The 16,453-nt window shown below is 53.9% G+C and overlaps 1 protein-coding gene across 5 annotated transcripts in view; it reads left to right on the top strand.

Moving 5' to 3' along the window:
• CDH22 (cadherin 22) overlaps nt 1–16,453 on the top strand; it is a 120,437-nt gene that overhangs the window by 96,419 nt on the left and 7,565 nt on the right. For 4 of the 5 annotated variants that reach the window (XM_059407137.1, XM_059407138.1, XM_059407140.1 and 1 more), the window contains 3 exons: nt 996–1,132; nt 12,639–12,760; nt 12,875–12,992. In XM_059407137.1, the coding sequence (XP_059263120.1) occupies nt 996–1,132; nt 12,639–12,760; nt 12,875–12,992 (377 nt within the window). The remainder of the gene's footprint in view (nt 1–995; nt 1,133–12,638; nt 12,761–12,874; nt 12,993–16,453) is intronic. The other variant, XM_059407141.1, reaches the window with a different exon arrangement.

The following is a 16,453-nucleotide window of genomic DNA, read 5'->3' as shown; positions in this document are numbered from 1 at the left end:
CAGGCTGAGCTCCGCCCCGCCAAGCTTCTTTGTCCTCGCGGCACAATGCACCCTTGCTTGGCATTCGAGGCCTTTGTGGGCCGCGCAGCCTGGCGGCGCCCCCGCCCGCATTTATCAGCGCAGGGAAGCGGAGGTCCGAGCTGGCGGGGCCTCTCTGGGCCGCCGCCCGAGACATGTGTTGGACACGGGCCTTTCAGGCCTGGAGCCGCTGCACAAAGGCCCGGGAAGAAGGCGGAACAAAGGGCTTTTTCACGCGGCAACTGAAAAGCGGCAGATTAGCTCGCGCGTGCTGCGCAGGCGGGGAGGGGCCGCCGGCCATCCCCCTCAACCCCCACACCCCGCACTCGCTCAGCCTGTGTGCCCGGGCTGGGGCCTCCACGCCGACCCCCTCTCTCCTGCTCAGAATTCCCCTCGGCCCCCACCCCTACCCCCGACAAGTCCAAGCCCTGAATTCCGCGCCCTGCGGGTGCGGATGCCCGCCTTGCTTCTCCGTCCTACGTTTGCCATTCTCTGAATAATCCCTACCCACCATTCTCTGAATGATTCTTTGCACCTGTTCCCACGCACCCGCCCACCCGTGCCAGCCCCCACCCGTGCCAGCCCGGTCCCCTTACCAAGCCCAGTTCTAGGGTCAGCTCTTAGGGAAAGGTAAGAATCGAATATACAGTGAGTGCTAGCTCTGTGCCAGGGACTTCGCCCACTTCCAGCCTCACAACTGTGGGGTGCAAATTATTAGCCCCATTACCCAGCTGAGGAAACTGAGGCCAGGAAAGGTGGAGGGAGGCCCGTGGTCACACAGCAGGTGCCGGTGCAGCAGAGAGGCAAACCCAGATTCCTTTCCACCCCTTCTCTTTTGGAAAGGGCTTCTCTGCTCCTCGTGTCCCCCAGGCAGGTAGGTGATCCCTCTTTAAGGGATGGGGGGGAATGGTGGACTTGGGCATGGGCTCCACCTGGCGCCAGGGCACCTTCAATCAGTCCCGCCCTGCCTCCCTCAGGTACGCCATTGACCGCGACTCGGATCTGGACCAGATCTTTGATATCGATGCGGACACGGGCGCCATCGTGACGGGCAAGGGCTTGGACCGTGAGACCGCCGGCTGGCACAATATCACCGTGCTGGCCATGGAAGCGGGTGAGTCGGGGGCGGGGATATCATTGGGGGAGGGACGAAGGCTGAGTGAGGGGCGGGGCTGAGGCGGGGCAAAAAGAAAGGAACCGGGCACAGATGGCCGGGTTGCGAGAGGCAAGAGCTGAGAGGGAGGAGCAAAGACCTGGGAAGGAACCCACGCCAAAGGGCGAAAGCTGGTCGTGAAGCTGGCTTTCTTCCCTCAGCATTTATTGAGCGCCCACTACATACGACGCCCGTTTTAGGGACTGGGATGCAGCCCTTGAAGACAGAAAATCTCCTGTCTTTGTGGGGGAGCGCTAGACTGTCCCCAAACAGGTGTACCTATGTCATATGATGTGAAGTGCTAGTGAGAAATCGGCAAAGAAGAAAGTGGGGGAAGGGGATTGGGAAGAAGATGGTGTTGTTCCTTTTAGAAGAAGGCCTCTCTGAGGAGACATTTCAACGGAGACCTTACGAAAGTGAGGGAGTCATGCCCATGTCTGAGGGAAGAGTGTTGTAAGCAGAGAAAACAGCCAGTGCAAAGGCCCTGAGGTGATAGTTTGCCCAGCATATTGGAGGAACAGCAAGGAAGCCAGTGTGGTTAGTGAGGGGCAGAGTGTTCAGCCACTGTAAGTTCTTTGGACTTTACTCTGAATAACGTGGGGATCATAGGACAGAGCTGAGGAGGGATATCTCTGGCTGCTGCATGAGAATAGATCTTTTGAGGGGTGAAGGAGGAAATTAAATGTCACAGTGGCAGGAAGACGTGGACTGGCCCAGGGGGACAGCCGTGGAGGTGAGACGCGGTCGGCTTTGGGGGGCAGGCTGAAAATGACATCCCAGGATTTTATGATGGAATGACTGACGTGGAGATAAGAGAGGTGTCCGGGACTACTTCAAGGTGCTTGGCCTGGCTTTCAGGAAGAGTGTGTGTGATTGTGTGTGTGCACCACAGGCAGTTTGGTGCAGCTGGCACAGGTGAGCTACAAGGGGCAGGGGGGTGTGTCTATGCATAGGGTCCAGATAAGTAAGGCCATGGAGGTGAGGAGCTGAGACTGCGGGGTTCACAGAGCCCCAGGAGAGGGGAGGGGGCAGCTCCAGGTATCCTCCAAAACCACAGCAAAGCTGCCTGGGCCTGGTCTCCAGGTATCCTCCGCACCCCCTCCCCGCACCCCCATCAGCTCTCGAGGTCCAGGAGCCAGCACAGCTGCCAGCAAGCCATCATGATAACAGAGAAACTCAGAGCCTCTGAGCCTGAGGGGTGGGGGGTGGGCGAGGTGCAAACTTGCCCCTGCGTGCACTTCGGGGTGGGGGGGCCCAAGCCCCTCCTGGCCCTGTGAGCCCCCTGCCAGCCTTCCTCCTCCTCCCCCTGCTGGCGCCCTCCCACTTTGCCGCCCCAGCAGCCCGTGGGCCAAGGAAGTCCCTAGGCTGAAGTTCCCTCCATCTCTTTCAACTTCAGTTTAAAAGAAAATACAAAGCTGGCTCAAACCTCAGTGCCTGCTGCTCAGGAGCCTTTGAATCCACTCCTCCACCGCATGAAAGGAAGGTAACAAAAGGTGGCTGGAGAGGAAGTGGCGGCTGGACTGGGGGGAGGAGAGCCCCCTCCTTACTTCCCTGAACCTGTTCCCAGGGCAGCCGTGGGGGGGACTGGCCTGGCTGCTGGGCAGAGATGCTGCCTCTCCCTGCCCACAGCTACAGCTACCCCACAGCCTGTCACCCTGTCTCACATCCCATTCTTGGGTTAAGCATCATGCTTCTTCTGCCGAGTGGGTCTCCTTACAGCGAGCAGCTCGAGTGGCATACAAAGTCTGTAATGCTGCCATTTCACGGAAGAAAGAATGTGGAGGGGACTCGCCCACAAACATTGAACAGTGTTTAACTCATCCATATTCTGGGCTAGAGGATTTTCAGTGACTTTATTGAATCATGATCAGTAACCAGCCAGCACCCACTTGACTGATGGGAAGATTGAGGCTCGGAGAGGAAATTTGCCCAAGGATGTGCTGTGGCAGAGCTGGGATTTGGGGCAAGTCTGTCTGGCTCCCTCCGCAGCATGGCCAGGTGAGCTCCCTTTCCGGGGTCCTCTCTGCAGTCTGAACCCCGCCCCTCTCCCCCACACAGCAGTGCCTAGCAACTGACCTGGGGAAGATAAGGCTCTGATAGGAGACTGATCACTGGGCTAGAGACCCAGCCCTCTAAGCTGCAATCAACAACCCCGCCCAACCCTCACCAGGTATCAATCAATAAGAAAACGAATGGCTCCTGCTTCCCGGGAGCTAGTGGGAAGATTCAATAGGACCATGCATGGGAAGAACTTGCCTAGTACTTAATAAGTGCTCAATTAGTGGTGTCTATTGATCTTGACTCTGTGCACTTGACTTCAGCACCAACTCCGCACAAGACATTTTACAGTGGTGTGCCCGCTGGTTGACTCTCCCCACCTAAGAGATATCGGTTCTGCCCTTATCCCCAACGTACGAAGGACAAGGGAAATCATTTGTCCAAATTCCCAGCCCCAATCTGTCTGACTCCAAAGCCCAGCTCTCACCCAGATGCCCCTCAAGTCACGTTTCTTTGGTGCCAGGCACGAATCCAGGAGTGTCACAAATAACCCACCCACTCCAGCTTCTCGGCATCTCTGTGAGACAAGGGAGAAATTATTATCCCTGCTTTACAGATGAGGAAATAAAGGCTCAGGGAGGAACAGCGATGGTTCCATGGTCACAGAGCAAATCCATGCAGGACCAGGGCTCCACCGCCACACCTCCTGCTTCCCAGCAGACTGCCCCAGCCCCAAGTGCAATGCCAGTGGATCTGCCTGCCCATGGCCTCCTGCTAAAGCATCCATTTGGCTTCTTTAGAAACAGAGGATGCTGCTGGGGTCACGGTGGCCCTACCTGCTCTGGGCATAACAAACAGGAGAGGACAAGAATCTGAGGGGAAAATGTATACACAGTGGCCAAGCTTGGTGAACACCTTGGAGAAGGCTGCACTGAGAGCCTCCACTGTCATACTGGATTACCTCAAAGACTCCCAGCCACTTAGTATGCCGGCTCCCCTCTCCCCGAACTTCTGAGTCATCCATTCTGCCCATGCAGACGCTCCTTCCACTGACATTATCTTTAACGTTTTGTAATCATGAAATATTAATGACCAATATTGAATTTAAAGTACAATTTGTGTCTGAATCCTTCGGTGGAAAGGGCAGTTGTAAAGGGACAGTCTTCAAAGAGACGGGGGTGCGGACTTGGAAGGCTAGTGCTGGGGTGGGGGTGCCGGGGGCCGCATTCAACCCCCCTCTTCCAGGGTTGTCTGGCCGTGAGCCGGTCTGGAGTGTGGGGTGGTGGCAGTCGCTAGCCACCAGGAATATCCAGGAGTTAAGCAGATTAGCGAGAAGCTTCCCCATCTGGGTCACTCCAGTACGTCTTAGAGCACCCCGTATGTCTTAGAGCACCCCGGTTTTTCCTGCAAACCATGGAGCATGCATCATGATTTATATATGTATTTATGTGAGTATCTAGTTAATCTCTTCTCCCCAGGAAGCTGGACACTAGGGCAGGGTCTCATCCGCATCTGCGCTATTCATACTGGGCCTGGCACTTAGTAGGCGTGTGTAAATCCTTACTGAATGAATGGCTAAAGGGGCTGGCCCACCCGGTTAGGAAATCAGGGTGGCGTGACCGGCAAGAACTGGGATCAGCTGCTCCATTCCCAGCTGTGTGAGCTCGGATAGCTTTCATTGCCTTACTTTTCTCATCTGTAAAATGGCACTGTGTCTGATGGCTGTAAAGATAATAATTTTACGATATCTTTACAATAAGAGCAGCTTTTGTTTATTTGAAGCATACGATATGCCCGATGTCATACCAAAGGTTGTATATAAAGCATCTCATGTCATGTACATTAGAATCTGTGTTTGTACGGTGACTAGCGTGGTTCCTGACCCACGTTATGTGTGATTCATAGCTGAGGGGAGAAGGAACGTCAGAGATGATGGACTCCAGTCCCCATCCTCCCTCCCCACTTTACAGCTGAAGAGACTGAGCCCGAGGAAGGGAAGCAACATGCCCAAGTCCAGCAGTGAGGCTTTATGACTCCCAGTCCAGTGCTCCTTAGGAGGACAATAGGGGTGGGGGTGAGAGCTTGCGGTGGGGTGAGAGACATAGTGCTCAGTTGCCACAAGGACACCCTCCGCCCCCCTCATGTCTGCCTCCAGCTAATGTTTCCGGAGGGCCTCTCTTCACCGCCCATCCTGGGCTGGTGCTGGGCTTGGCTTGGCTTGGCTTGGCTTGGCAAGGCTTGGCCACTGACCTTGGAGCTCACAGGTAGGCAGGGGAGAGACGCATCGACAGTGGCAACACAGAGCAGAAGGGGGCAGTGGGCACTCAGGAGGAGCAGGGAGGGACTTGCCCACCCAGAGGGGAAGGAGGCCAAAAATTTTTCCCAGAGGAGGGGACATCTGAATTGGGTCTCAAAGGCTGAGGAAAGGGGGTGGGGTGCTCGAGGCAGAAAGACCCAGAAGCTCAGCTGTCCACTGGCCATTCTGAGAATGGGGAAGCTGGGGGGTGGGGCGGGGCGGGCAGAGGTTAGGGTGGGGGCGGCTGGAGTAGACCGGGTGAGGTGAGCATGGAGATGCCCACTGATCCTCTATAGGAAGGACCTTGGGTGTCCTCTGAGGAGCCAGACGTCTCCTGAAGACAGCAGGGAACCAAGGCAGGTCTTTGAGCAGAAGAGAAACATGGTCTGCTGTGCCATTGCAATGTTCACTTGGGTCGTGGGTGAACAGGAGGGGACTGGCCTGGAGCAGGAGGACACATAGGAGGCTGTCGCGAAGCCTCAGGCTTAGACATGAGCTGGGGGTATCCGAGCAGAGCTAGGATGGGCAGGGAAGCTGAGTGTGGTGCCGTCTGGGGAAGAGGATTGGCACAGCACTGCCTGGAAGGGGCTGCTTCAAGAGGCACTGAACTTCCCATCAACAGAAGTGTGTAAATGAGGCCGGGGCCCCTCTTGGACTGGGTAACTCCCGGAATCCAGTGCCTGCTGAGTACCTAACAGAGGCTGACCGGAATAAAGCTTTTGTCATGTCCGTGGGGTCTCCAGAGCACAGCCCAGCACAGCCCAGAACATCAGGACCAGCTCAGCCTAGGAAGGAAAACTTTCTCCCCCACCCCATTCCAGAGTTCCTGATTCACCCCGAAGTCCTCCCTTCCCTTTTGGAGGACTACACATACCCCCCTGCAACAAAGTCGATCCTCCAGTCTCCCCTGGGAAGCCAAAGAGATCATCAAAGTCTTGAGGCAGAGAAGTATGTACAAACCTCCCACTCCCATTAAAGGTGAGCGGGGATGGGGCATAGGGAGCAAGGACCCCACTTTTGACAGCCCTGACACCCCTCCCCTGGAGCACCCCCACTTGCTCACCCAGCCCCCTCGCCGGCCTGCCCTCCCTGTCTTGGCCGGCGGGTAATTGGGATGATAAATCTTCCTGCCCAGCTGGCCAGCTCTAATCAGAGCCTGGTGTTTGGATGCAATTTAATTCTCTCTGGAGGGGGAGGGGTTGGGGGGACAGGAGAAGAGGGTCCGGCTCAGCTGCCCACCCTCCACTGCAAGTGAGTGGGAAGGAGGGGCCTTCAAGCTCCCCTCCGGCTCTTTCCCTCCCCCCACCCCTGTTCCTTTCTCCACCAGCCCCCCCTCCCCGCCCGCACCTTTCTCACTCCCACTCTTACAACCTCCCTTACCTCTTTCTCTCTGGGCTTCTCTCTCTCTCCCCCCATTTGTTTTACTGATAAGAAAACCTTAGTCCGAAGAGAGAGGCAGGAACAGCATCACACAGCTTGATTCCTTCCCAGATGGAGGGATCCTGGAGGGGGTGCAACACCCCCCCCCCCAGAATCAGTCCATCTGTGGAGGTCTTCGTCTCTCCCTGTGGCATAGTCAGGGATGCCACAGACAATGAAACCCATTCATTCGACGATCTTTATTAAGCACCTACTATGTTCCATGCACATAGCAGGAAACAAAACAGAAATTCTGCTTACTTTCTGGTGGGGGAGGCAGGTAATGAGCACGTTAAGTGAGTCAAAACCTTCGGGGGTGTTGGATGAGTGGTATGGAGAGAAAGCAGGGAAAGGGGTGTCTGGGACCCTTTGGCAAGGGATGGCAAGGGACACATTTAAAGGTCATCAGGGGAGGTTCTCTGAGAAGGCATCTGGGCAACGATCTGAAGGAGAGAATGGAGCAAACTTGGAGCAGAGCTCCAGAGAGGGGTAAGGGTCCAGGCTGGGGAGATCACTGGAAGATCACGTGCAGCCTGTGAGCACGTGGGACTCTGCTGGTATTCTGATAGCCCATTCTGATAGCCCAGGACGGACGTAGTCAGGGAAAGCTTCCAGGAGGAGGCAGAGATATTTGTTTGGGACCTGGAGGCAAGTAGGACTGACAGATGAAGATGGCAAGAAAGGCAGTACCACCCCATGATCAGAAACTCCCCCCTTTGGAACCAGACCCAGGCTATTGACCATGTGTTCCCTATGAGACCTTGGGCTAATTTGTTACCTCTCTGAATGGGTTTCCTCCTCAGTAAAAGGCCAATCATCTTAGTCTCCACCTCCCACAATGGTTGACAAGATAAAATGGGTGGCACAGACCCTGGCCCACAGCGCATGCTCCCTAAGTGCTTGCTGATGTCTTTCCGGGAAGGAGTGCCCTTAACAGAGTCACCAGGTCGGCTTCCGCTTCCTCTTCCCTTCCCAGTGGTCCCCAGCCCTCAAGTCCATGGTTGGTTCAGATACCGGATGAGTGCCTGCCGGGGGCTGGGGTCTTCTTTAGAAGGGATCGAGAGTCTCACTATAGACAACCTTCTCCTCTTCTCCTCCGAGATGTTTGCTGATGCTGTTCCCCGGGGCACACTTTCCCTCCCATCCGCATCACGTGATTCCTTCCTAGTTGGATCTCAGTCTAAAGGTCACTCCAGGGAAAATATCCCTGCACCCGCCTGGCTCCTGAACCTTTATCTCTTCGCTCTTATCGGAGTCCTGAGTACTGTCTGTCACTGCTGCTAGACTGAGAGATCGTGTAGGTCTTGCTCACTTCTATTCTTGGCACAAAGAAGGTGCTCAATTCATAGTCGTCAGCAAAACCCAGAAGCCTTAGCTCCAGATGGCTTAGTCCGAGCCCATGTCCTTTATGCATAAGGGACTCCGAGGCCCAGAGAAGGAAGGCAACCTGCCCACGGTGCACAGCACCACATCCCACCCAGTCCAGTCTCTTCCCAAGGCTCCCACTGAACAGCCCACCTCCTCGGCCCTGGGCCCCCCGCCCCGAGCTTCACCGACACCTTTCTGGGCTCCTAGCGAGTTAGCTCAGGGAAGGAGCCCCAGGCCGAAGCACGTTTAATTTTCATCTAGGAACCGGTTAAGGCTGTGGGCCTGCTCAGCTCTGGGCTGTCAATCAGCCTTCCTCAAGGCTGCATCAATTAGTTTAAAAATATTGAATGCAATTTTGCCTGACACAACATATTGCAGCTACTGCAAAATATAATTTATTTTAGAAGAAGAAATAATTAAACTAATTTGCATGTCAGTCAGCTGAACTGAGATGCCAAGAAGGGGGTTGGGACCCATGAAGGACCCAGCCCCGGGAGAGGGCACCTGCTGCCGGGCAGCGGGAAAGGGTTGCTTGGACCTGAGTCCGAGAGTAGTTGGTGCTAATCCCCAGGCAGCAGGAGGGCCTGCTGGCCTTGGATCTAGACGAAGCACTGGCCAGACCAGAGGCAGGAGACCCAGGACCTAACCCAGTTCTGTGCTGACTCCCTTGTAGGTCTGGGCAAGGTCCCGGCCTCTCTGGGCCTCAGTTTTCTCATCTACAAAATGGATTTAACAAGACCTCCTTTACGGATTGTTTTGAGGGTCAAAAGAAAGATTATAGATAAGAAAGTTTGTTATCGATTGGAAAGTCCTGTGCAGGGGTGAAGATTATTTAATTGGTGGAGTCTTTGTCTTATCCCAGAAACACTGAAGATGGTAAACTTATGAATTAATTATTAGCAATGATCACAAATGCTGTTAACTGTGATCAGGAGAGGTGTAGAGGAAGTCCACCAGAAGTAAGACAACAGGTTGGACTGGCCCACCTGCCTGTGGTTGGCAACCCTTGCCACATAGTAAATTCCTACAGCCATTAAAAAACCTCAGTGACAGAGCCTTGGGCATCCGTGTGTCTTAAAGGCTTCCCAGGTGCTTCTAATGTGCAGCCAGGCTGGAGGTGGCTGTGATGTCATGGGCACACAGGCTCTGGGGGGTCCAGGCCAGCCCCAAATTCAAGGGTCCCCAGGATCATTTCTGCCGGTAACAACTTGGCAGCAGAGAGGCATATCCCTTCCCTGCTCACTCAGCCGCTCCGCCTCCAGGACCCAGATCCACAGCCACACCAAAGGGTTCAGGGCTTTCCCAGGGAGTGACCTGTAACATTTTTAAGAAGGAGGTAGGGAGGCGCCTGGGTGGCTCAGTTGGTTTGGCGTCTGACTGTTGGTTTCAGCTCAGGTCATGATCTCAGGGTCATGAGATCGAGCCCCACGTCAGACAGACTCTGCTGGGCAAGGAGCCTGCTTGAGATTCTCTCTCTCCCTCTCCCTTGGCCCCACCCTCCCAAAAAATAAAATAAAATAGTAAAAGAGGAGACGGGACAATGACAATATGTGGGGTGAAGGATGTGTTAACTAACCCGATTATGGGAAACATCTCACAATATATATGTATATAATAAAATCACCATGTTGCACACCTTAAACTTATACCATGTTATTTGTGAGTTCTATCTCAATAAAGCTAGAGATTTAAAAAAAAAAAAAAAAGAACATCAAGAACAGGTCCAACAGATCTTAAAGGAATGGCTCAATAGTGGGGGTCTTGCCAGCAGCAGACCCAGCCCCCTGCCCCCACCGCAGCATGTCCCCCTCGGAGGGGCTTGCCCTGCTGTAGGGTTGCCCTTCTGCCTGGCACATGGGCCCCTGTGCCCGCCCCCCACCTCAGCCGGGAGAGAGGTGCCTGGTCCTGGCAGTGGGCCTCACCCTCCCCACTTGCCTTCTTCCCAAATGCACCCACCTTCTGTCTGTTTAAGTTCTCCAGCAACACGCTCTTAAAAATAACGGCTGGCCCGGCATTCCCAGTCACGACTCCGATCTCCCGCCCCCAGAAAAGCCCCCTCTAATCACTGAAGCGGCAGATCTGGGTGAGCTGAAAAGATAAGGTGCCCCTGGCTAAGGGGAGCTCCAGAGAGAGGTCGGGGTCTGCGTTAATTAAGGACTTGCCCCCTTCCTTTCCCTGACCCCAGGAGAGGGCTGCACCTACCTCCCGATCTCATTTCTCTTTATCAACACACGAGCAGCTGCCTCGGCCCGCAGTGGCCCCTGAGTTCAGAGAAAGCAGCAGCCGACAGCCCCATTCCCCCCGCCCAGAACTCATGGGGTTCCTGGCTACTAGAAAGCTTCCAGGCTGCTACCAAAAGAGCTCCCTGCCAGCCAGGCTAGTTCCCCCAGTCACTGAGCTTGGAAGGAGATGGCTTCCTCTCCTAGTCTTTGAGGTCCCTGGTGGATAGAGCTTGTCAGCCACAAACTCATGACTAAGATAGCTGAGAGCAGAGCACCAATGAAGACCCAAGAGGTCCGGGAGACAAGGGAAAAGGCCAACATTCAGGGTGCTGCTCAGAGAGGTCCGGCTGGGATGAGGTACCCTTCAATCACTTGAAGTCATTGCTGAAAGGACCCTTCGAGGATGTCTGTTTTGGGTTTGGTTTTTTTTTTTTTTTTAAAGATTTTATTTATTTATTTGACAGAGAGAGGCACAGCGAGAGAGGGAACACAAGCAGAGAGAGAGAGGGGGCGGGTGGGGAGTGGGGAGAAGTAGGCTTCCTACTGAGCAGGGAGCCTGATGCAGGACTCCATCCCAGGACCCTGAGATCATGACCTGAGCCAAAGGCAGTTGCTTAACGACTGAGCCACCCAGGCCCCAAGGATGTCTATTTATTTAACAAATCCTTACAGAACACTTGCTATGTGTTATAGACACAGTTTTTTTTAGAGAATTTTTAAAACTTTAATAGACATACACACAGTTTAAAAATGCTTTACAGATAGTAACTCAATCTGTCCTCTTAAGCAACCCATCACTAGTAGCTCCATGTTGCTGGAGAGAAAGCAGAGGCACAGAGAGGCCAAGAGACCTGGCATAGACCCCACAGCTCCTAAGTGGCAGAGTTGAGATTGGAACAACTTGGCTCGGAGACTTTACTCTTAATCACCATGCTCTGTTCATTTTCCAGATCTGGAAGGGGATATCAGGGAGGGAGGACCAAACATTGGGTCAAGGACAGAGCCATCCTTGGAACGCAGGCCTCTTTCCGTCTATGTTCTTCTAGTCTTCATTCACACATTTAACGAATGTATTAGAACCTCCTCTGTGCTGTATCCCACGGTGCTGGGAACCTGGAGATTAATACATCAGGGACCTTGACCTCAAAGATATCACAGGCAGAGGTGTCATGGTTTTGCTGAAGACGCTGGCCAAGACCTATATCCAGTGGACTGGTCTTGCCCTCTCAGGATCAAGTCCTAAAAGAGCAGAGGTCTGAGAGTTCAGTTGCCTGCTGACCGTTCTTTAAAGTTTCTCATGCTCTGTTTCTCTTCTGCAGTGTGGGGGTAGAAATTGAACCCAAGTGCAGGATTTCCACGGGATTCCTGAAATAATGGATGTATGTGCTCTGGGTGTGTTCTGTGCCCTTGACGGTGATGGGATGTTGAGGTTGGGATGTTGATTGACAGCAGGGGTGATGATCATGTTGCTGGAGGTGGGAGCGAGGGGTCACGATGTGATGGTGACGTGGGTGTTTATGGCGGGGCTAATGGTCATAAGGAGGGGCTGGAAATGATCGTTGTGGTGGAGACAGTGACCACCACCGTGGGTGATGATGGTGGTGATATTGATGGTGGTGGTGGTGTAAGGCACTGATAGTGATGGCCTTGGTGTTTGTGGTAATAGAGATGAGGAGGGTGGTGCCTTGGCTAGGGCACTGGGGACACCATTATTCTGATGGCAATGGTCACGACGGTGATGGTCTAATGGTGAAGATAGCAGGCTGGTGATGGCGGGAGTGGTGAGGTTGATGGCGGTACTGGTGGTTGTGTTGGTACCAAGATAAGGCTAATGAGGGTAGCGGTGACAGGACTGGTGGTGGTGATGGAGATGGTGTCAGCAATGGTGCTCGGTGGCACTGGGATGGTGGTGGTGGTGACGGTGATGCCAGCGATGGTGTCAGTGATGGTGACACTAGCACTGAGGATGACGGTGATGACCTAATAGTGGCGATGGTGACCCATTCATGCCAGATGTCCTCAGTCCTGATCCTATTACCTGCTGGGTCAACCCACAGATCTCTCAGTGTGACCCCACTGCCTCGCCTTGCCCTCATGGCCGATGGGGGGTTGTCTAGATCTCACGCTCGATGCCTCTCATCCCGTTCCTGTGCTCTCACTGCAGACAATCATGCCCAGCTCTCCCGGGCATCCCTAAGGATCCGAATCCTGGATGTGAACGACAATCCCCCAGAACTGGCCACTCCCTATGAGGCAGCTGTGTGTGAGGACGCCAAGCCAGGACAGGTACCTGGAGGGGCTGGGCAGTGGAGGTTCTTAGAACTGGCCGGGACACCCTCTCCCCAGGTCCAGACTGGGCTTGGCCTCCCATCAGCTCCTTGCCCCATCCTCACCCTTCAGCTTATCCAGACCATCAGCGTGGTGGACAGAGACGAGCCTCAGGGTGGGCACCGCTTCTACTTCCGCCTGGTGCCCGAAGCTCCCAGCAACCCTCACTTCTCCCTGCTTGACATCCAAGGTGAGTTACCTCTGAGCTGCCAAATCCTTGGATGAGGAGGGAGCCTCCTCTCCCCTTCCCGTAGTACCGGTGGAGAGACTGAGGCACCCAGAGGGCCAGTGTTGCGTCCAAGATCACAAAGAAAATCTGGGTCAAGCTAGAGCTGTTCCCCAGCCCACTGGCCAAACCCCGGAGAATGAGCTGGGGGCGGCTGGTGGAGTGGAGAGGGGGCACCCCAAGAGAAGAGAATGGAAAGATACAGAGAGGGAACAGATGAGGAGTGGGTGGGCCAGAGTCCTGGGTGGAAAGAGCCCCCGGTCTAACTGAAGATCGAAATAAGTCACATGCACGCACTCCCACCCTGCAGTTTAAAAAGTGCTGTATCCCACTCATGTTTCTCTTTGCGTCCTCACGGCCGCACTCGGAGGTGGTTTTCTTACCCTCCCTATTTTCAATGAGAAGGAGCCTCTAGGGGGAAAGGGACCCACCCGGGCCATACAAGGAGTCCGTAGCAGGGGTTCCAGTCCACCTGTGTCTCTGATCCAGCATGCCTCCTGCTTTCTCACCACCTTGAAGGTGACTGCCCTGCCCAGCCTGAGCTGATGCCACAGGGAGATGTGCCCTAGCAAGTTCCTCCAGAAGCCAAAGTCTGGACCTTTGAGGCCTGAACTGGGGGGGTGTGCGTGTGAGGGTAGGTGGTCAGTGGACTGGGAGTCAGGGCCCTGGGTCCCAGGCCAGGCTCAGCTGGGGGGCTCTCTGTGCAACCCCAGCAAGGTCGGTGCCTCCTAAGCCTCCGTTTTGTCATCTGTAAAATGGGTTAAAAGGGCCCTGCCCCCTGAGCTGGCGAGGTGGCCCCAGCAAGAGAAGGGCTACCTAGGTATATTGTTTGTACATGGAACATGTCATTTCCTGCATTCAGCAATTATTTACTGAAACACAGTGCCCGAGGCATTGTTCTAGATCCTGAAATGCAGTGGCAAACAAGACAAAATCCCTGCCCTCGTGGAAGCGACGTTCTGGTGAGGGGAGGTAGAAATTAAGTAAATGAATCATATGTTGAAGTTGCTAAGTGGCTGGAGGGTAGGTAGATAAGGCAGTCTCAACAAGAGTCTAGACCTGGTTTTGTTCAGCGCTGGGCCCTGAGTGCCTAGAGCAGTGCCTGATACATCGTAGGCGTACCATGAACTTTGTCAAACAAAACAGAGGAAAACAAAGCAGAGTAAGAGTAGGAGCTATTTTAAATAAGGGAGCCTTGGAAGCCCTCTCTGAAGGGATAGTGAATATAAATCTAAAGGAAATTAGAGAGTGAGTCATACTGATAACTGGACCGAGAATGATCCAGGTGGTGGGAACAGCATGTGCAAAGGCCCTGCAGTGGGCACAGGCCCAGGATGTTCAAGGAACAGCAGGTGTGCATGGTTGGAATGAGTGGATGCCAGGACTAGGAGATCAGGTTATGTTGGTTCTTTCTGACCCTGGAACAGGTCTGGGATCACCCCCAAGACCCTTACAACCCTTCCCTCCAAAAGGAGGGACCTCAGGGGCCTCTGAAGCCAGACCCTCTGTATTTCCAAGAGTCCTATTAAAAATATTTCACAACCAGTGCAGTTCAGCAACCGAAAGGGACACTGACCATAAATAACCTGAAGCAGGACCCTGGAGCTCCTGCTGTGCCAGGCTTTACCCCCTTAGTGGCTTGATTGTGTCAGAGTTGGGGGTGGGCATGGGGAGAAGGCTGAGGCAGCAGAGAGGGACTTGGGGCACACAGAGACAGAGCTATTTAAACCTTTTTGGAAGCATTTCAATATTTTAACAACTGGTAGTGCTTTGCCCACGCGTTTTTCCAGCAGTATCCTGACTTGGCCCCAGGAGATACAAATAGCCTTAGCTTGACCTCGCCAAGTTCACAAGTCTTTCCAACCTGAGGGGCCTGGAGTTCTGTCCCAACTGCCTCTCTTTGATGGGGAGCTGCCAGGTGCTCCCATCGCTCGTGACTGCCTAGAAGGAGCTCCAGGAGCGAGAGCGGCAGCCGTGTGCTGAGCTCAGCACGGCCGTGGTAAGGCTCCTCCACCAGCCCCCTAGCCCCTTCCCACGGCCTGCCAAGCCCCCTCCTCCTCACCGTATAAATATCCTGGGTGACAAACAGCCACCCCAACCCATCTGTTTCTTTGTACACATTTGTAGCCAGTTTGGAAACGTGATTTATAAATATTGCTTTTGCAGCCAGGGATTGACACTGATGTATGTCAGTCCAGATGGATGGATCCAGTGCTGGGCGCAGATGCTGGGCACAGATCCTGCCTGGGAGGGTGGGGTTAGGGCCCGGGGTGATCAGCGGCTTCCCCAGGTGAAGGCAGCTGCCGCCCGGGAGGGTAGCTCAGGAGGTTCGGAGATGATGCCCAGGGATTCCCTTTCGTCGGGTGGAAGAGAGGCAGGGACCCGAGCTCTCAGAACATATGGCTCCATGACCAAAGACAGCAACCCTGAGAAGCAAACATCTCCTCTCCACCCCTCTGTTCTTGCTTGGGAATTTGAGGCTGAGCCAGAGCCAGCCACTCATTTTTCAAATCTGTCTACTTCTCTGTGCCTCTACTACCACTATCCTCTCCCATCTAAAACACACAGTATCTTCCCAACTCATCTTCCGCATCCACTCTTGTGTTTTAGATCAGAAGCGCCCTTGCCTAGAATGGAGACTCAGCAAGGGCAGGGACCGTGTCTGTCTTGTTCATTGCTCGAGCCTCAGGGGCTGGGATCATGCTGACATCCAGAGGGTGTGAATGGATGATATGTCGTTTGGTCTCTTCTTTGCTGAAAATCCACCAATCAAAGGCCTCCCACTGCTTTTAAGAAAATAACCCCAGTTCCTTACTCTGGCCTCTAAGACTTTCCATGATGCCTCCTGCCTCACCCTGCCCCCAGTTTGACCTTGACTCCCTCTAGCCATTACCTTCCTCTGTCCAGTCACAAAGCACTGCTTTAGTTGCTTGAGTAGATGATGCTTCTTCCAACCTCAAGGCCTTTGCATCAGCTGTCCCCTCTCCTTGAACTCATCATTCAGGACTCAGCAATAATACCACTTCTTCCAGGAAGATCTCCCTGACCTCTCAGACTGAGCCAGGTCCTCTGTTAGGTGCTCTTCCTGTACTTTTCCTTCTTAGCACTCACCGTGGTTTGTAACTGTAGACTAAATTGTGGATTTATTCAATTAACATTTGTCTCTCACATTAGAATATAAGCTCGGATCCCAGGGCTGTGGTTGGCTTAGCTCTCCACTGTTCTCTCCCTGTGACTAGCATGGTGCCTAGAACATAGTAGTTACTCAATAAAGATTTATTAGATGGGCTGGGTGGAGGATGGATGGGTGGATGGATGGATGATGGGTGGATGGATGGATGGAGGATGAATGGGTGAATGGGTGGATGGGTGGAGGAGGGATGGATGGGTGGATGGATGGATGGATGATGGGTGGACAGATACAT

This window comes from Mustela nigripes, chromosome 7 (assembly GCF_022355385.1).
Source record: "Mustela nigripes isolate SB6536 chromosome 7, MUSNIG.SB6536, whole genome shotgun sequence".
In the NCBI taxonomy this organism is placed as follows: Eukaryota; Metazoa; Chordata; class Mammalia; order Carnivora; family Mustelidae; genus Mustela; species Mustela nigripes.
The sequence above is the reverse complement of the archived record's forward strand: the minus strand, read 5'-3'. Positions and strand labels throughout refer to the sequence as shown.